General features: G+C 43.6%; 1 protein-coding gene, 1 long non-coding RNA gene and 1 pseudogene across 3 annotated transcripts in view; 1 reads left to right on the top strand and 2 right to left on the bottom strand.

Annotated features, from left to right (window-relative positions):
• LOC146171003 (uncharacterized) overlaps positions 1-20,958 on the top strand; it is a 359,551-nt gene that overhangs the window by 173,502 nt on the left and 165,091 nt on the right. The window lies entirely within an intron of this gene.
• Positions 1,365-13,907, bottom strand: LOC146171008 (uncharacterized). Its single transcript, XM_084586616.1, has 4 exons — positions 13,882-13,907; positions 9,156-9,311; positions 6,450-6,934; positions 1,365-4,040 (listed from the first exon to the last, which is right to left on the bottom strand). Exons 1-4 carry the CDS (start codon positions 13,905-13,907, stop codon positions 3,694-3,696), a joined length of 1,014 nt encoding a protein of 337 aa, XP_084442742.1. The 3' UTR covers positions 1,365-3,693.
• LOC146171007 (uncharacterized) lies at positions 17,873-20,459 on the bottom strand (annotated as a pseudogene).

The raw sequence follows: 20,958 nt of genomic DNA, 5'->3' as shown, positions 1-20,958 counted from the left end.
GCTTCGCCATCGCAACACATGTCCTCACATTCCTCTCCTGTCCCAACGGAGTCACGCGATTTAAACTCTACAGTTATCCACTCTTTATTTGAGCGCCGCCTCTATTGCTCCCATGCCAGACATAGACTGTAATCTGGCTCACCACCAGAGTGCTGACCCTTACTGTCGAAAGCTGATTGATGGTCTCACCGGTGTTATGAGACCTCCAAATGCCCGTCTCTGTTTTCGGCTCAAACATTTCAAGTTACAGAATGGCACATTATTTTGGCACAACTACAGCCCACTGGACCACACCTGGGTTCCCGTAATTCCTTCTTCCCTGCGTCCTCAAATTCTACAAGGATTTCACAACGACCTTACCGCAGGTCACCTTAGATACCACAAAACCTACGACCGCATCAAAAGTCGTTTCCTCTGGCCTGGCCTTTCAACCTCACTATTGAAATATGTAGTGTCTTGCATCCCTTGTCAACGCTGCAAGCGGTCTACGTCGCCTCCTGCCAGTCTCTTACAACCTCTCCCATGTCCTTTCACGCCTCTCAAGTCGTCGGAATAGACTTATATGGCCCCCTGCCCTTGACTCCAGCTGGCAACTGCCGAGTCGTTACTGCCGTTGACCACCTCACCCGATACGCTGAAGTCGCACCACTTCCTTCCACCTCCGCTTCCGAAATCGTCAACTTCTTCATCCACACCATACTTCTCCACGGCGGCCCTCGCCTCCTCCTTAGCAATCGTGGTAAGTCGTTCCTCTCCACCGTCCTCGCCGCAGTGCTTCATGCTTCAGGCACAGTGCACAAAACTACATCTCCTTACCACCCTCAGACCAATGGTCTCACGGAACACTTTCATCGCACCCTTTCTGATATTCTATCCACCTATATTCACCCTCAGCACAACAACTGGGACTCTTTACTCCCCTTTGTCACCTTCGCCTACAACACTGCCGTTCAACAAACCACCACCTACTCTCCATTTTTTCTTGTTTATGGCCACCACCGTACCTTCTCACTCAAAGCATCTTTCTTCTCAGTTTCCACTCCTTCTGCCGCACCTTCCCATGAACAGTTTGTGTCTCGTATCACCCACTGCCGTGATTGTGCCCGCCTTCAAACTGAAGCCACTCAAGCTTCCAGGAAAAGCACATATGATACAACCCATCGCTCAGTGTCTTTCAGCCCTGGAGACGAAGTGCTACTCTGGACATCTACTCGCATCCCCGGCCTGTGTGAAAGGTTTCTGAGCCGTTTTATTGGCTCGTACACGGTTCTAGAACAAACTTTTCCAACTATCTCATCACACCTGCATCGCCTGTTCGCGATCACCGGTGTCGCGGCACTGACACCGAAGTAGTGCACGTCGCGTTTTAAACACTAACTGCCGACCTTAAGCTATAATTTACGACCAGGATGGTCGCTTTCGTTTTGGAGGGGGAAGGTTGTAAGCAGTGTGAGTGAACTTCATCTTCATCTAAGTGTAATCATTATCAAGTCGTGGGAAAAAGACGAAGTGGTGATGAGCTGGGGCTAGTCAGTAGCTGCTGCTTCGGCTTATCTGAAATAGAAAGGTGAATTCGCTGGTGCGACTGTCTGCCTCACGAGATATATATATATTATAATGTAATGAGCACCTTGTTCTCCCTGCATTTGTTTGCTGATTAGCCTAATGTTTGCCATATGGGCCTTGTTTCTGAAAGCCTTGATGTCGCAGGTAGCGCCCAGCTCCCACTCTTCCTTTAAGTTGACATTCCACATGACAGCTGAGGACCACCGACAAGGGTGGTTCTGGTGAGCACCGTCAAGTGTAGGTTACACGCCACACAAATATTGAGCAAACTTGAACACTGAATAACCACTATTGTAGCTTAGTTGATAAGAGTACCAGACACTATATTCGAGGTTCACAGGTTTGTATCCCACCAGTGACCTGTGGTTGTTTTTTTTCTTTCTAATCAATTATTTACAAGATTTTATTGGTATTTCACATTTATTGGCACATACACAGGCACACACACAGATCAGTTAGACTAGCTTTTTACTCGGTTAACATCTGGTTGTTTCGTTCTTCTACCTTCCAGACTGTTACCGTCATCATTGATTGATCCTTAAAGACCTTGAGCGGGCATTATTTTTGGGGAAGCAAGGACTAGTAGAGAATGTTCATTGTCGTAGATTTTTTATACAATGGAAAACAAACAAAAAGGCATGGTAACAACATTGCAATACAGTGCATAACAATAGAACAATGCAAAAACCAAATGGTCAAGGGCACCAGTGCATTCATGTCAGCATATGCTTACACATTAAGGCGGTTTATAGAAGCACAATATGCACAAAGTAGTACGCAGACAAATGACAGGTCGTATATGTTAGTAAAATTTGAGAGAGCGAACAAAGCAAAACTCACTTTTGAGGCTACGCAGACAAATGACAGGTCGTATATGTTAGTAAAATTTGAGAGAGCGAACAAAGCAAAACTCGCTTTTGAGGCTACAGTAAGGTAGTTAAGAAAAATTTAAGTCAAAATGCTGCTCATTTTAATTTAGCAATTTGGACTGATATTAACAGTCTAAATTTCAAGTTCAGACATTCCTGGACTATAGATTTCGGAATCGAATTCCATTCATCAATGGCCAGTGGCAAGAGAGACCTATTGAAGGTATTTGTGTAGCCTGTTATTAACCTTTTCAAAATTGGCCAACGGGCACTGCCATATTGGAGACTGGGCTGTGCTCATAACACAGAAAAAAGCTGCGGATTCTGCGGAAGGGACCACCACCGGCCTGAATGTTTCACGTTTGGCCTCAGACCTCCTGGAGGCCAAACGTGAAACGTTCAGGCCGGTGATGGCCCCTTATTTTCATAATGTGTCACACCATATGAAGAAGATAGCAAAGAGGCATTCTATCCCTAAGCTCTGCTCCCGCACGTGCAGTGATGGGCGTCTTGGCTGCCAAATCAGGCACCGAACTACTCATGTTCTTTGCACCATTGGAGTGGTGTATTCCATCCCACTTTCCTGCGGGAAGACGTACATCAGGCAGACTGGCCGCTGTATTAATAAGCGACTGAGGGAGCATGCGCTAAATGTTAAGAAAGATGACAAAGGTGTTCATCTCGTGTCCCATATTCTTGCTTGCGAGTGTGCACCGCGATTTCATGAGACGATTCTTGGCAGAAGCAAAAATAAACACGCGGTTGGCACTTGAAGCTTTTCATATCAAGAAAGAAGGCGAAAACTGTATTAGCGATATTAGCTACAACCAATGGTAGCTGACGGTAACAAACTGGATTCCAAAGGCAGGAAAGCGTAGCAGGGGGAGGCAGAAAGTTAGGTGGGCAGATGAGGTTAAGAAGTTTGCAGGTGTCAAGTGGATGCAGCTAGCACAGAACTGGGTTAGTTGGAGGAATATGGGAGAGGTCCTCGCCCTACAGTGGGTATAGTCTGGCTGATGATCACGATATGTAGAATTTTTATAGCCTTTGCCTATTACCTTATAAAATGAATTGGAAGCTAATGCTGTATTTTTATTACATAGTCTTTGGGAATTATTATTTAAAAACTGTGGTGGTGAAAATTTATAAGTTGATTTGTGTATGCAACAGGTCAGATTAAATTTGCAGAACGTTTCATTTTGTTCTCCCCCTTTCCAACAGAGCAGGAGAGAGGCAAGATCAATTCACAATTGTGCACCTAACTGTAATTATGACTTGGTCCGTTATGAACACTATGCACATTAATGCTTACATGAGCACCACCGAAGCACGTCGGGTAGCTCTGCTTGAGCAGGCCAAAAGCAGCTTTGTAGCTCTCGGTGCTTTGAGAGCTGTGCAGCAGGACCGCTAGCGGCAGCGCTCCAACCACGGTCGCTGCAAGTACCAGCGTTACGCTGCTTTGGGACTCATCGCATGAGGCTGTGCTGTCGATGAATATAATCTCCTTGGCAGAAGTCAGCCCTTGCGTCCTCTTCATTATTTGGGTGACTATAAGAGCTGCCCAGCTGGTACCATCTTCAGATTTTGTGATCCTGACATCGATCCCTGCGAAAGGTGACACGTGCTTTTAACCTTGTACTATCGACTGTGTCAATGCTTCATGTGACGTAACCAGAACACTATTTTCGTACAAAATAATAGAGACCTTTCTTTAGATCCAAGCAGGGAGGTAGAAAATAAAAGCAAAATGCAATGAGAAGGCAAACATTAATTAAAAACATGAAATAAAATTGCAGTATACGACAAATGCATTTTCTAAAATATGCTATAAAGTTTGTTGCCAATGGTAATCAATACCATTTGTAGAGGTAGAGCTTGCCACTCGGAAATTGTTCTTAGAAAGTGAAACTTCAGAGCATTAGTATGCATTAAGTGTGGTGTTCATCTGTGATTATGATGACAACAATTTCTGAATTTTTCTAAACCTTTAGGTAGGTATATACAGGCCAAGAGAGATGCCTAGTATGGCATGATTTCATTGTGGAGAAAGGGTAAGGCTGACAGTCACTGAAATGAAGGAAAGCATTAGGGAGAATATTTATATCATCTCCTAATTTGTGGTGTTGATCAATGCAATTATTTCTTTTGCCTGAAAGATAATTTATTAGAGAGTAGAAATGTGTTCACAAATGACTATATGGGGAAGGCAGCAATTGTGCGAGAACCGCCTGTGCTTCTGTGATATCAGGAGCAGTAAGACCCTCTTTGGTCCCACCCTTGTTGTGTAGCAAATGGCCTCCGTTTAGGTTATTTACTTATTTTTGACCGGAAATAATGTGGTGCCTGCATTAAATTAACACATGAAAATAGAATGAAGTGAATGCACTATATTTTGTATACATTTCAAGTGTAAATAATAGGTGGTAATGAGAAATTTTATTTCGGATTCTCAAACTTTCATGAAAGCAGTAGTAAATACAGCATGAAAAGAAAATTATGTAAATATTCTGAGACACAAAACATTGCTGTTATACTACATGACAAACCTGTAAGCTTCAATTCCGTGTGTAAGAAAGACTCCAGCCTACCAGAAAGCATAATTGCTATCTGGCTTTGCATAACACTACGACCCATTACTACAGCAACAACCAGATAGGCAGGGATATTTTTGAAGCTTACTGCATTGCTAAGAAGCCGGTCACATGTGTAGCATAACAGTCTTTTGTGTTACAAGGAAATGAGATAGCCTTCATTGATAAGTGCCTTTCATTGCAGCATAATCCTTGATGTTTTGTTTTGGTTTCGCACATTTCACCGTATATACTTTCTAATAAATCTTAGTTGTTAGACAGCACCCGTGTCGTCCTCTCCTTTCTCTGTCCTTTGTCTCTTTTGCACTTTTCCACAATGTGAACTACTTTTAACTCACCCAATACAGTTTACTGTTTATCATGGCTTTCCACACATAATTTTTAAAACCGATTTTTAATAGGGCGCCCTTGCTGAGCAGATATGCGTATATAATTGAGGGCTTTGTAGAGCTGTGCATGTAACAAAAGTCAGAAGTCTCTGGAATCATGGAAAACACGCAGAGGAATTTCTTTTTTTATTTTGATAGTGTGGTTGATTGAATTGGGAAGTTTTTCATAAATGATATTTTAGATGTCGGATCATTAAACAGGACACAAAAAAGACGAAATAATTACTGTTTGTGCTATCCAGGAGTAAGGTTTCACTGCTGGCAAACAGTTATCAAGCTAATGACTGCAAACACCTTTTATAGGCTATTGTACACTTTCTTTTATGCCTTGTTTGCACCGTATCATTCTCATGGTGCATTCACCCTTTTTTTCACCTTCATATCACGAGATTTTGCATTTCACTTAGTATAAGCCATGTTCACCTTATCCAGCAAGTAACATGGCAATCATATGGTGTCTATGAGGCTGTGAGAAATTCATGGTTTTGAATCTTAGCCATTCAATCTTTTTTCTGGGGTATTTTATGTGACGCAGTACAAACACAGACATGTCACTTTATATTGCTCCTGCCAACTTAGCATGTTATACCCACTATCAACTCTCACAGGCTAGATGCATGCTCATGACAAGTTTAAGATATGAAAATATTCACTGCAGCTTGTAACGCTAAAACATTAAATACCACATGAAACCAGTGGGATTTGTCTACATTGCATTTTCATGCACCAGGCCTATTACTATGTTAGCGGCTCCTGTGGCAGGCACAATGTTCACGAGACAGAGAACTGACTGTTTGGCCTGCAAATCTCAAAGTTCCAGGTATTGAAAAGTGGAGACTAACATGGCCATTGCTCCGAAGCTTTATGGTTAAAGCCTGACGTGGCCTCTAGAAGGGAAAAGAAAACTGTAATGCAACCTCAGATGTCGGCCTTTCCAGGCTGCAACAACGTTATGGATTTATGCCCTGAGGCTATAAAATCGCAAAAAAAAAATTTCTCCATCACATAGTACTGTTGAGCATATTGCAACTTACCGTTATGAAGATAGGCTGGTGCCTTTTCAGCCAGCTTAGTCAAAGGATCTGCAGTACTGCCAAAGTGTTCCTTCCGCCAGACCCGGTACCAGTTGTAGACTATGTTGGCACTCGGGTTTACAGCACCACTCGCCAGTTTTTCTAGCCCGTCATCCTCTACTTCCAGCTTTCGTTGGTGTAGTGCTATGGCCTCTGCTGGGCTGTGGCCATCATTAAAGTAGGAATTAAATGCTGCCCGAGTGTCAGACGTGCTCCGCAGCAACCGCAGGCCATCCGCGCAGTCAGTAGCATGATTATGGTCATCCCTGACCCTGATGACAGCAGGCAGCGGCACAGTTCGCTTCAAGAAGCCATCCCTCTTCTTTGTGTCCTTTGTGACTTTCTTGACTTTTATGTCAACGAAGGCTGGGCAGTTTGTAGCGTTCCGGCCAGCAGTCTTGTTGCGACTGCTATGGTGGCATCTCCACCTTTTGTGGAATACAATCCTAGGGAAAAAATGGGGGGCTATAAGAATGGCTTCAAAATAGTCACAAGCAAAAGCTATGGGAAGTATGGTTTGACATGCTTAAGCAAGGTTGTAGAGGGGGTTTGCATTAGGGGGATGCTCAAGCTTCACCTTAAGAGGTAAAAAGCAAAGCCTCAATTGCCTGCGAAGTTCTCGGCGAATAACCATGCATTACACCAGTGTTGAGTGCTCTATGGTACGGTTAAAAAATATTCTTATAGCAGCTGTCCATAGGCCACTATTAGGATACAAAACCCAATTTTTTGAATTAATGAAAACTTTGTTGTCAAGCCTCCATTCAATGCAAGGAGCCTTCTTAGTTATGGGTGATGTGAATATCAATATGCTTGGTGAAGATTCATCTTCTGAGTGCCTAGAAACCATACTTCGCGCTTCCACTTGTTCGAATATAATTTCCTTGCCTACCCATGTTACCGATACCGGTGCCACACTTCTAGATATCTGCATTACCAATTGTACATTGTGACCAGTGCTTATCAGGTGTGCTTTCCCTTTATATCAGTGACCACATCCCAGTTTTTACATGTATCCCGACATGTATTAATGACGTGCAATTTGCCTCTTTCACCGAAACTGGTCATGTACGCTGATGACACAAATATTTTTTTCTCCGCACAAACCTTTACCAAATTGAACACTGTCATAAATAGTTATTTGAGCAAACTTTGAATGTTAAAAATCCTAAATGTATTATTTCGAGCCTCATAACAAAGTCTGTGACACTGAGCTAGTCCTACACTTTCAAGGTGCAGCATTGCAGTGTGTGACTTCAGAAAAATTTGTAGGCGTCTGGTTTGAAGAAACCATGTCGTGGAACACACATGCTAGCAAGTTGGCGATAGAATTAAGCAAAACAGTTGGCTGTCTCTATAAGCTGAGAGGATTACTTCCAGTAAAGCTCAAAAAAGCAATATGTTTTGCTAATTTCTACTCTAGTCTTTCATATTGCATTTTAGTTTGAGGAGCTACAACCATCCATAATTATAATAAACTAGAGCGGCTACAAAAAAGGTGCTACGAATTCTTGACAACTTTTATGGAAACCCTAGCCAGCTATTTACTGATCGCTTGTTTACTAAACATCATATGCTTAAAGCAACTAAATTATATGATTACAAACTGTCTTTCTATATGCATAAATGTACCCCTCCAAATGATACACACATCCCTTGCATGCTTACAGCTTACGTAGGGAAGTAAAACCAGTGCCACATACACGAAAAAAAATTATGGCCGGGCCACTCTTGACTACCGCATACCATCACTTTATAATAAACCTAAAGCCCACATTGACTTTACTGCTCCACCTACCGCATTTAGACACGAATCAACAAATTTTATGATGAGGCAATGAATATTACTGTGATGTTCATATTCATTTATGATATCTGATGTGTGTATAATTCTTTAGGAAGTGTAAACGCTGCTTTTGCTCTCATGTTCATATCCATTTTTATTGTGCTGTGAAATGCACTGCGAGATGCTGCCTGTAGGCCCCCAAGGCCCAGTCAAGCTGTCTGTGGTAGCTTTTTCCATGGGGGACCCCCGACTTGTAGGTTGGAAATAAATTGGAAAGTAGAATGCCCCACCACTTTTTATTATGCTTTTTATATATTTTTACTTTAAGTGTGTTTTGGGGGAAAGTAAGGTGCAGGTTTTCGGTGGACATCTGCACCAGGTCATACTGCCGTTTCATTCTGCGATTGTTAATAATAATAAGTGGTTTATGGGAAAAGAAAGTTGCAGTATTTGTCATTTTCTGTGGACACCTAAAAATAAAGATTAGTTTTTGGCGTAAGAAAAGTGCGGTATGTCCACTCAAGGTCATTTGGATGATGCCAGGCGAATTCAAAGTTGCATCCCAAGAAGTAGAGCTTACAATCTAAAAATATAAATTTACATTCCAGCATAACTAAGCAGACTTTTGTTTCAATTCATATATTAGAAAAATGATACATTGAAATTACACTATACTCATTTATTCTTCATCTAAGAAGCCACATTAACTTGTGCATTATGATGCTGGGCCATCAACAAATTGAATGCACAGATACTATCACACAAAATGAAACAACCAAAAACTTTCAGTTCAGTAGAGAGAACATTGGGTGTAAGCAAAATTAGTTAATCAAGAGAAAACTACAAGGAACGAGCACATGCCAAGTCAGGTAGTAAAATACCTTTTAGGATCGGCCACTTCCCAGTCGACTACCCACGAAGTACTCGTAGCATTGCTGTAGCTGCTCAGCCACTCGTACGCGTCCCCATCAGTGTTGAGGGCGACACGAAAGCATTTGACGTTCTCGGCGTATTTGGGTTTGCTTGGGACGGTGGCTCTGCAAGAGAGAAAACGACAGAAGAGACGAAGAAAGTCGGCTGTTCCGACTGCCATCTACACCCCCAAAGGCGACGCAAGAAGCTTGAGAGAGCAGAGGGCGACACGAAAGCATTTGACGTTCTCGACGCTGTTGTCGTTGTCGAGCTCGCATGTGAATGGCAAAGAAGCCGCCATAGTTTCACGTACGGACAGCACAAGCGCCGAAGAATGCTGCTACTTCTTTGGCAGGAGTGTCGCCTTCTGCTGCAGCGCACTACGACAATGAAGCCGGTAATGCAGGCAAAAAGTTCAGCAGAAGCCAAGAGCGCGCGTACGGCGCTACACGAACGAAAAATTCAGCAGCAGCCCGAAGCGTGCACAGTTCAGCAGAAGCCAAGAGCGCGCGTACGGCGCTACACGAACGAAAAATTCAGCAGCAGCCCGAAGCGTGCACACGCGACGTTACCCGGCAGGTAAGCAGTGAAGCGCACAAACGACGTTACAGGGCAAAAAACGTTCAGCAGCAGAACGTCCAGAAGCGCGGCGACAAAAGGCGCGCGCGCGCAACACCCAACAAGCGAGAGGTGCAGGGAGCAGGACGTCCAGAAGCGCGGCGACAAAAGGGGCGCGCGCGCAGCACCCAATGAGCGAGAGGTGCGGGGAGTGATAGCCGCTGGCCGGAACAGCCCGCTTTCTTCGTCTCTTCTGTCATTTGTCTCTCGCGGAGCCACCGTCCCAAGCAAACCCAAATACGCTAGCCGCGTAGGGTCGCCCCCAGTTTTCTCGGGTGGGGTTGGGGATTGGGGGCAAAGATGGGTTTTTTTGGCAGGCCCACACCATGTGGTAGGTGTCAGACACCACCCCACAGTGCGAACACAGCCCGTCAAATTGTGGATCGAAATGTTTTAGAGCAGCCGGGCATAACATTGTATTGGTGAGCAGGCGCAGGAGCACCCGCTCGTTAGCCTTCCCCAGCCCTTTGCACGGGGTGGGAAGAGTTTGGTGCGTGTATCTGTAATATTCACATATTTCTTTAAATTTGTAAGCTGGGCTGAAATCACAATCCTGGTCCGCGTCGGGTCCCGTGGAAAATGCAAGGAGAGAGAGCGCGTGGACGGCGGCGTCGGCTGCCTCATTCCCATGGAGACTTTTGGTGACCTGCTCGCTGCGTCCTGCAAAAGATTTTCAAACTGCGCCGGCAAGTAGGTGCCGGATGGAGAGGTAGCTGCAGAGGTGAAACGCTGTCCGCGCTGTCTACGAGAGACTCTTCAGTTTCGGTTTTGATTACTCGTTTCCGACTGTTCTGATGGTGGTGATGGTATTCATAAAAAATTTCAGTATTTAAAATTTTGAACCCGACTATTTTAAAGATGTTTGTTTTGATAGTTTTTATTTTATAGCACGTCATGTATTGGTTTCAAATACTTTCGCAAGATTGTAAAATGTTGCCTTATTTTTGTGACTGCGTCATTCGTAGGGTTACCTACTTTGTGTGTATTTGTTTCTAATCTTTTATAAAAAAAATTTGTGACAACCAATTGTTTTGATGATGGTCGCATACACACACATTCATCTTCGTTTTCTTCTTGCGTCAGTGTTATATGCGCAGTGTTTTGGCAGGTGCATACGTGTAATATATACCGATTACGTAACGGTATGCTTGTCAATGTATCTATTTCACTTTAATCATATTTTATTTCTAGAATCGATTTACTGCAATCCTTACTCTTCCTAGTCAAACGCAATCATAAGTTCCACCTGAAGTTTCACGTGTCTCACCGAGCTGGTGGAGTCCATGGAGTTAATACACACCCTTCATGCCATCATGCTTCAATCACCAGGTACTTGCAACAGATGTGACAAGCTTCACTTTTTTTTCTTCTCTGCATGGTTGTGGGACATTTGATATTCAAACACAACAGAGGAAGAAAAAAATTACAGGGACTGAAGGCCTAAATCTGTCCGGATTTTCATGTGTATAAGAGCAGCAGGCTGGGACAAGTGCATGGATTTGTAACCTTCTACTGCTCAAGCCTTTGTTAGCAAAGGTTTAAAATCTAGATTACCGTAAGCAAAACAAGCCGTTTCCATGCAAGCAAAAGACCAAACAAACGAAAAAAGGCAAAGGGTCTTTTCAACAGAAGAGGCCATCCACATGCATATCAAGCCTGCTATTTAAAGGGACAGTTTCAGTGCCTTCAGCTATCAAAGAGAAACAAACAAACTCTGGGACCTAACTAGCAAATATCAGAGGTACTTGAGAAAAAAACGTCCTTATGGGTTTTACTGAGAGGAGACTGCATGGAAATACCTCGAAATGTTAACACAGTTACGTTCAGGTAGAAATGGAAAAGGAACATCAAAAACATGACGGAACATGAAAAATTGATCAGCATTGTAGATGAAGTACAAATTTATGGTCAATTTTGCGACTAGATACAAGACAAAACAGCAAATTGTTACACTATTGCTTTTGTCCTGTATGACCTGCAGCTACATTTGTAATGTTTTCATCACACAGTTTGAAAACTGCTTCCATCTCCGAGGCTTTTCAGCAGTCAGTGGTGTCCTAAATTCAAGCCAGAATACTGATCAACTAGTGACACAGGAATGCACTGTAGGGCTCTTTTCATGGAAGCTGTGCTGCAATTCATGGTTTTTACAAAGTATACAGGAATGAGGGAGGCCTGACACTTGCACCATTTTTACTGATGAAGCACTCATCCTCCCGAGGAGCATAGTTTTCAAGAAAGAAATGAAGTACCACATAAACGACTGTCGGGCTTACGAACATTGGAAGAATGAGAAGTTCAAAGTTTGCACCAAGAGTAGGTAGACTAGACAAAGAAATCGGTAGGAGCGAGCATAGCCAAGCAACACAAAATGCTGGAAAACTGCCCGAATAGATTCCAATCTGTCTATAATGTTGCCTAAATGTTGCTAATAATATCACTCATCACAATAGTTAACGTTCTGCATTAACATTAGTACAATGTTTGAGTAATGAGATTATGCTGACATTAGACTGACAGGAGCGCCGAAAAGTGATGCCATTTAATTTGCTTAAAAAAATTTTTACTCTGCATATCCTGCAAAGGTGAAGCAAATATAGTGGCATTTTAAGTCAACAGATTGCAAGAGATCAATCTTTTACGCTGCACAAACATTTCTGCAGTGATGAGGTAAATCCGTTGTATCATGAGACTGCACAAAATAAACACTATGAGAAGGAAATACCATCACACATACTCAAAATGGCAACTTTCAGTGAGAGTACATATACTTCATGAAGCCCTTGTTTTAAAGTCAGTGATGCTCGTAAATTGAGAGATGAGAGTTTTTTGGTCAATCCTAAACTTAAAGCAGAAATGAAAAATATAAGGAAAGCATGATCATCTTGCTGATAAACTTTACTGAGAAGTCCATATATAGCCAGCTGTCAATTTGTGCAAATATTAAGCAAATACAGCCGTTGAAACATGTGTTAACCCTCAAGAAGGCACCTTTCCGAGCCCTATTCATATGTTGCTTCAGTATCCTCCAGTTACACTACATGCACTGGGTTCACAAAAAGCGACAGATTTTGTAAACAATATAAATTGCCAGTGCAATATATTAGCCTTGTCAGTACTATATTACAAATTTCTGTTCACAAATGTTCTCTATACATATGTTAGTTTTAGAATAGGGGGACCTTACTGGTTACAGGGATAGGGGAGGGCACGAGTTTGCATGTATAAAATGCTTTGTTGAAAGTGCGAATGGCACACTTTTCATTCTGGGCATGCGCACTCACGCCTTGCTGTCCCCCAGCCACTAACCAAAAGGGTCTCCCTATTCTAAACCTCGGTAGTCTCAGAAACGTCGGTGAGATGTCTGCACCCAACGTTGGTGCGATATATACCCATAAATGTTCTAGTGATGTAGTTCTAAAACAATATGAAACTTACCTCAGGCAATATCACATTGTGTTGCTCAACACCAAGTGGCAGTTGATACGGCAATGTTGAGGCAACATTTTGCGTTACCTGGGAGATTTCAGTGGAATTTTGTTAATAAACCACAACTCTGAGGCTCAAAACGTGATACACGAACATGGTACATCAGGCTCATCCTGCCTTCATATTCTTCTTACCAGGCAAAGATCATATAAGAAGAGTTTTGGAGCCTGATGGAAAAGTTGATGATGCATTTTCATTGGCAGCTTTTAGCGCCATGGCATTAGATCCTTTCACCTACTCAAGACACAATGAGAGGCTCGTTTTCTAAGTATTTCAGCCCAGAGAAGCCGAGCAGTAGGCCAGGGTAAAACTAGTAGCTACTGCAAACCGGCAGGCACTTGACAGCACTGCTGATGGGATAGCACCGCACAACTAGTATTAGGTAATGCTAAAGTAAAACTGGAAGTGTAGCCTACTCTCTCAGCACGCACGGAACCAATGGTCTGCGATGGATCTGGCTGAACATCCAGAAGAGCTAAGGATGTTTGTATCGATAGGGTGGCTGTGGCAGGCACAGGAGTGGAACACAAAGCACTAGGAAAGGGTCTTGCCCTGCAGTGGATGTAGCTACTTATTAACAGTACTCACGAGCCCACATGGAAGCTTTCCTCCATTTTGGCACGGACGATTCATCCCCCACCTTTTTCCTGTCCTTGGCCTAGCCAGCAGGGCAGGACACGTTTGTCCCCACTCGGTTAAGGTGCTAAGTGCTGGCAAACTGAATACTACCAAACTATAAATTAAAGCATTCAGTATATTTTTATCTTTGGCTAATTAGTGTGCTTGGTGTTTTGCACATTTTTACATTGGCTGTACAATACTGCGCAGACCATTTTGGCATGAAAAATATTTGATTGTTCAGGTTATTTTTTTTTTTCATTAAGTCAGCTGCCTCTTAATACTACTTGAAGCCATAGGCGTATACAGGGTTCTGCATTAGGAGGAAAGAAGTTTCACAGCAGTGCCCCTCTACCCCTTCAAGACTCCTACAGCCAAAACACAAAGCAAAGATGAAAGGAATGGTTTTAAAACATTTATATTGAGGTGATGGAGTAGCAACATAGCAACACATTCAAAATATTGTGCGCTTAAGAAACAAAACAAGCATCGGCATGGATGCAGAATTAAAATTTATGACGCCTTTCAGAGTCCCCGGCATTCCGGGAAGAAAAGGTGGCTTGGAACACAACAGCACGACTCCTCGGCAGCCAGTATAGAAAAAAAAAAAAAAGAAGAAAAGAAAATCTGTATGACATAACCCTGCACTTTTAGAAATAACTGCGCAGATCCTAATCCAAGCTGGTATGTCAAAATGAAGTAGGTACGAATATTACATGCTCTTTATCAAGTGTTAGATAGTAGTGGTTTAACAGTTTCTAGTAAAAAAGAAAGCTTGTGGTCAACACTGCCTGACAGAGGAATAATTGTTTCTAGAGCTTCTCGGACTGCGGTTTTATCATTTGTATCTATGTGATGTGCGCATGCAACTTACATCGTGTGGAGGGTTAACGCAGTGCTAAGCCACATCAAAAATGTAAAAAAAAGAAATTGTTTTTTTTTTTAATTCACAGTATACAGAACACCACTACCTGCAGAGAGAATTGAGCAGATATTTGAAACAGCCCCATGCCCCATTTGCTTTTTACTGCACATATGGGAAATATTCAAAACTGCTGTAGACTAGATCAGCATCTAATCCTTGCAGGCTCATGTCAACAAATCACAGAAGCGTCCTGTACAAAACAAAGCCCGAGCAAGAGGATGATGACAGGGACCAAACGGTGGTGCATTATTGCGCATGTCATGCCAAATCACGCAGCACTGTATGTGATTCGGCCCGAGAGACATGCAACAGTAAAAAAAACACACTTCAGCACATCCTTGACCACTGTGCATACGACACATCTGGAATTTCACCTGAAACTCTGCAGATCCGTGTGCAATGCACTGCAGGCAACAATTATTTTTCGAGAAGTTTCACCCTTCTATCATTAGCAGTCTTACAAAAAAAATGCATCGGCATACAAGATGCTTCCATGCATTAGGAACTATAAAATCACGCTGAAATTCCCTTCATCGGAAACTGCGACTAAAATAAGAGGGCGTGGAAACTAGAGCGGCAAATCTCGAAGTCTGGCCAGCATGCCTTCTTGAATTTACCTTTCTGTTGGCTTCATCAATTGGAATGTTCTTATGGCTTTGGCCAGTTTCGGAAAACTTAAGAGATTTAAAATGTGCATCTTTGCTGCTACCCTTCACATGTGAGCATAACACAGTTTCGAATTCGGCACTGCATTCATTTGACCCAAACGTGCGCCATGTTGTCAAGTTCCCACATTCAGTCTTGTTGCGAAGTTATGAAGTTCTATACAGGAGCTAACATTTTTTTCCCCCTCTTGTATGTATTTCTTTTGCAACAGTTGCTGCTCATGTCAAAACATGGCGCACGGCAGCACATCACTTTTCACCATAAATATGAGGGGATATCTAAACGTTACACAACTTGGCTATGACCAAGCATCTCAATGATGACCCTTTACCATTTGTTTAGCCAGGTCATCTTTTGAGCCAAGCAGGAGCTCATCATCAAACCTTCCAGTTTGGCCCCCTGGTGTGCACCAGTAAATTAATGAGGAGTCTTGTCACGTTTAGAAATTTGTGTACTGAAGCTTGAAGTTTTCGACAGAAGTATGTTCCACCTAAGAAACTTGCACTAGACTGGTTAATGTGCATGGCAGTATGTTCAAGAAACTGGAGTTTTAAAAGGGCCTCGTGGATGTGCAAGACCACCCTCGTTGAAAATAGATCAGCACTTCGAAACTATATTTGCATTGTCGATCCACAACTGAGAGCCTTTTCATTAAAAACAGTTGAATTAGGCCGAAAAATAGGATCTAACATTTCCTTCCAGCACTGGTTTCAGAACCATTCATCACGTTTGGTACTGTGGAGGGTGCTGCCAGAGGCACCACAAAATCTCTACCAAAGTTGACACCACAATGTGCATTCACCTACGGAAATTTCCCATCTTTATTCAAGCCACCCAGAAAAGATCTTGTTCATGGCTTGTGATGGGATAAGACATGGTTATTCATGTGAGATTGAGAAACAAAGCGGCAGTCTTTGTGGTGGAAGCATTGTGATCTTCGAAAAAATTAAGCCCTAAACCTCCAGGAAGGAAGTCATGGAGAAAGTATTGTAGCGAGAGCTATATTCGGCTACCAGTCCAGCATTTCACTATTGAACCGCTCTGGAATATGTGAAATGTGCCGTGGAGAGGAGGAGCAGGTGCAAGGGGCGCGACATATGAGAGTAACTGCCAGGTGCAGCCTCCGCTGCCGCGTGCGCAGTCACGCGAATGCCATGTGCTAGCTACGCATATAACTGTGCATGCGCAACTGCGTGTATAAACGGAGGAGAGAAACGGTAGCCGCAGCACAGTTGTTTCGCATGGAGAACGAATCAGGCCACTGCTCAACGGCAGTATCGACAGGAGAGGCTCAATTCCTCTGATCCAGTAGTCCCCTGGCAATTGGCCATTCAGTAGTGAAAGAATGAATACCGAAAGGCCAAGCAGGTAGCAAAGACCCCTGAACAGAGAGAACGTCTCACCAAGCGAACACGACAGAATACAGAGCGCAACAGGCGGCGTACAGCAGCTCAGATGGAGCCTTTGAAAGATCAAGGGGAACAGACGACAATGAGAGAGGAGGATTTAAAGGGCCCATGCATTCAAAATTCTGCATACATTCAATCGAATCGACCGCGTGTTACTATACTGATCACCGGGCCATCTTCATTTCTGTGCATTAAATAGAAAAAATTTTTTGTGACGACTAATGTGCCTTCATTGCTAACCAACATAAGCTCAACAATAGTCTCTGCAAAATGCCAATACCAGAGTAACATAGCTCTCGCTACTTATATTCTGGCATAGCCGAGCTAAGCCACTGCCAATTTTTTGGAATGAAAGACCCTGCTCATTAACTGGGAAAAAACACCAGAGTAAAAAGGGAACATTACGCCAATGCTCTCCAAAAACTGCACAAGCTCATCGTGGACGAAAAGTGTCGAAAATTTTGCAAATGCCCCAGTTCACAGGTGTTGTACTGCTGAGGGCGGCATAAGAGTGTGGCTTTGAAGAGCTGTGCCACACACTTCATTTACGTCCTGGGCATTAGTAACTGAATTTCTAAACCACAATAAGTTGAAAGAACAAGGCTTTGTTACCTGGAACAAAATCAATCTGCCACAGAAGGGTGGTTTGGCAACTAGAAATACGGGAAAACCACATGAGCGCTATTGCCGTGAAGGTAGCGAGGGGTACTGGCAGGGTTCATAGCCACCAGGAAGGAAAAAATTCAAGGGTTTTTAAGGACTTTCAAGGACCTAAAAAAGAATTTTCAAGGACTTCAAACAAGACTTTTTGAGATGATAGAAAAAGACCACAACATGCTTTACAGAAAGGAAGCACATCTTTTACTGCACGCAAGCAAAAGTAGGCACATTTTCCACAATAAATACCTAACTAGCTTCTTTTCCAAGACATATTGCACACACCCACAAAAAGAGGCCCATTCTCAAACAGTGGACTCGTGATTAAGTTCCTGAAGCTTTTCCTTCAACTTCTCATCAATTTCTGCAAGCCCCATAGTCTTTTCTTTTGCAGTTTTTCTTAAACTGTTGGAGTTCACAATGAAGGTGATGTCGCTTGTAGCTTCTGCCCGCTCAGCGTAGTTGTCAGTACAAGCTGTTAAATTGGCAATTGTTGCCTCCAGCCTCCTCCTCTTCATCTTCATGCCATGTATTTCTTCTTCAATGTGGCTTCTCTTTGATGCCTTTGATTGCTCGATCGCTTTTTTTTTTTATCCTCCAAGTAGGCTCGATAGCGGTTGTGTGCAGGCAAGACAAATCTACGCAACTCCTTTGTTATTGCAATGTTCAGGATGCCACCAGCCTTGTTTACTGCATCCTAAACGATTCGCTGCGACACATATGAGATCTCCTTCAGGTTTTCGACAGAGACGTGGCGGTTCACACTGAAGCCTCTTTCGACAGTTTCCTGCCCGTGGCTGAAGACGAGAAGAAGTCGCACAACTTTCCAAAAGTGCTTATAGGATGAGTCAACCGTCAAAAGCTCACGGTAGAACTCGTCTAGGCGAAAAGAGTGTTTGTCAAACTGCTGCAGGTTGTGTTTCTTGTTTTGCAGAAGTTCTGCGTATTCGCCTAGGACCGAATCACGCTCATGCTCACCCAATCGTCTAACTGCAATGAGGACATCTAATACTTTCCTGAAGCCTGTGAGGCACTCATCTGGCTTTGAGGTCATTTGACGAGGGTCTAGCGAAGACAGGCTCCTAACTAGATGATATGTCAGCGGGCTCTTTTGCAGAATATTCTTGGTAGTACTAATAAGCAACTGTTTGCATTCCATCCTGAAGGCAAATACGTCCTTGGCGCTCACCTTTGCGGCTTTGACCATTTCTTCAGCTGCATGCCCAATGTAAACTTTCTCTGAAGATACATGATTATTTGGGTCTACGAGATCCATTTTGAGCAAGCCGACAACTCCTGTCGAAGCTGACAGCACTTCATGAATCTTGTGAGAAGTTTCCTCAAGAGACACTCCACATCTCTTTCTAAAAAGAACATCAGCGGTTTGTCCATTTGGTATTCCATGAGGAATGGTTTCAGAATCATCGCGATGCCGTGAGCAAAGTTCAGTTTGGCCAACAGCAGTGGGTCCTGGCAAAATTCGCAGAGCTGTGTAAATAACGCACACTTTGGCAAGTTCACCTTTTTTTTTGCACATTCCACGTACCTTTTCACATCACCCCACAGCGCAATGGCACGTTCGATCAGAACAACATTTTCTACCCAGCGATGAGCAACAAAGTTCAGAAGAAATTTCATTTGGCCTGTCACAGTAGAGAAGTCTTCCCTTCGAGCTGGCGCATCATGAAAAATGGCACTGAGGCTTGAAACAAGATTCTCTATGTCCCACTTGCTGGCAACAACACCCGCCCTGTAAGCGTTATGTATTGTATGCAGTCCGCAAGTGCCAAGGTCCAAACACTGAACTTGATAATTCTGCTGCAAGTATTCCTGCATTTCCCTAAAACACTGTAGGTTCACATTGGGGCCATCCATAGACAGCTTTCGCCAACGATAAATCTGCCAAGGCAGCCAGAAGCTTCTCTTGAAGGTCTTCGGCAGTCGAATGTCCCATGAACACCGACGTATAATACCTCGTGGTTACCCGCTCGGGCTGAGTACTCCAGTACCGCAAATGGATGTCCATCTGTTTTTTTTTTTTTTTGCAGGCAGTCGTTCAAAGACATCAAACAGAACTGTGTAGCCATCAGATTTCTCTAATTCACGTTGTAGGCACGAGAGAAAAAATGGTCTCGGACCATGGCACACCACACATGCAGATTTTCTTTCACCGCAGGAAAATGACTTGTCGGTTTCGCTATCTGGAAACATTTTCTTGAACAGCTCCCCTGTGTGTGATGATGAGTTGTAGGAATAGTGTGATGTTACCATTTTCAGGGTCCACAGTATCTCCACGTCGGTCACACACTCGTGCGCTTTGCACAGGCTGCTCACATCCGACGACGTTGATGGAGCCGGCTCGATGCGTTGCTCACAAGCAATTGCTGTCACGTAGCTCCGCATGGTACTATTCGCCGTAGTCGCTTTCGTGTTCGCAATGTGTTTTGCGCTCTTCATATGGCTTTTGACGGCCGACTCACCCATTGATGACACATCGAAAGTTTTCCCGCATGCCTTGCACTTTGCCCGATGCGAGTTTGACGCATCCGGAGAAATCCACTCCCTATACGCAGCACTGTATAACCACGACTGCTGGAAATTGCACTTCCCGGGCATATTGCAGCTACGAAAGACGCAACAGCAACTATTCGCGCACCATGCTTTTCCACATCGAAGGTAGGCTTAGCTGCGGTCGCTGCCGCCACTGTAACCACGCTACTAAACTGAGCTAGAATTGGGTAGTGGGCTCACTCCTCAGCCGGCGCCATACATTGTGATGACGCCGCTTATGTCAACAGATTCTAGTTCTGCGCGCCTCCGCAAAGGGCCGCCACTGCCGCCTTCAATGTAGCAGAGCGCGGCACCGCGCGCTGCGTGCCGTTTGCCTTCGCCTTCGCTGCTGTATTCTCGCCATTGCGGGTTTTGTTTTGTAGTGGGCAATGTGACCCAACGAATTATGACTTCTGATGCGAAGATGCCACCCCGATGACAAAACCATTGTGCTAGGCTGCCGGACACGCATACCGGAAGGGCGCCAAGCACGAATCGAAAGATATATGAGACACTTGGAAAATAATGGGAGCAACTATAAATTCCTCCTAATGAATATAAATACACGATGACCTGATCACATCAATTACACGTATACCATCCTAGGTTTTCAGTTGTCTTTTATTCTATGGCCTTGTGGAAACAATAAGGCAGGGGAATTCGTGCAAGCAGGGCCAGCTAGCCGGATTGTCGACATGCTGCATCAAGGAGAAGCACAAAGCCAAATACGAATGTGAACAAAAAGGAGGACCAGTAGTTAGGAAATAACTTTATTCAATGCATTACTAAGCGTCAATAATGCGCTGGTATATCTGTTGACTACAGCCAGCATATTATAGC

The sequence above is a fragment of the Amblyomma maculatum genome, unplaced genomic scaffold (assembly GCF_055883805.1).
Source record: "Amblyomma maculatum isolate TAMU_Amacu unplaced genomic scaffold, ASM5588380v1 scaffold_24, whole genome shotgun sequence".
Lineage (NCBI taxonomy): Eukaryota > Metazoa > Arthropoda > Arachnida > Ixodida > Ixodidae > Amblyomma > Amblyomma maculatum.
The sequence above is the reverse complement of the archived record's forward strand: the minus strand, read 5'-3'. Positions and strand labels throughout refer to the sequence as shown.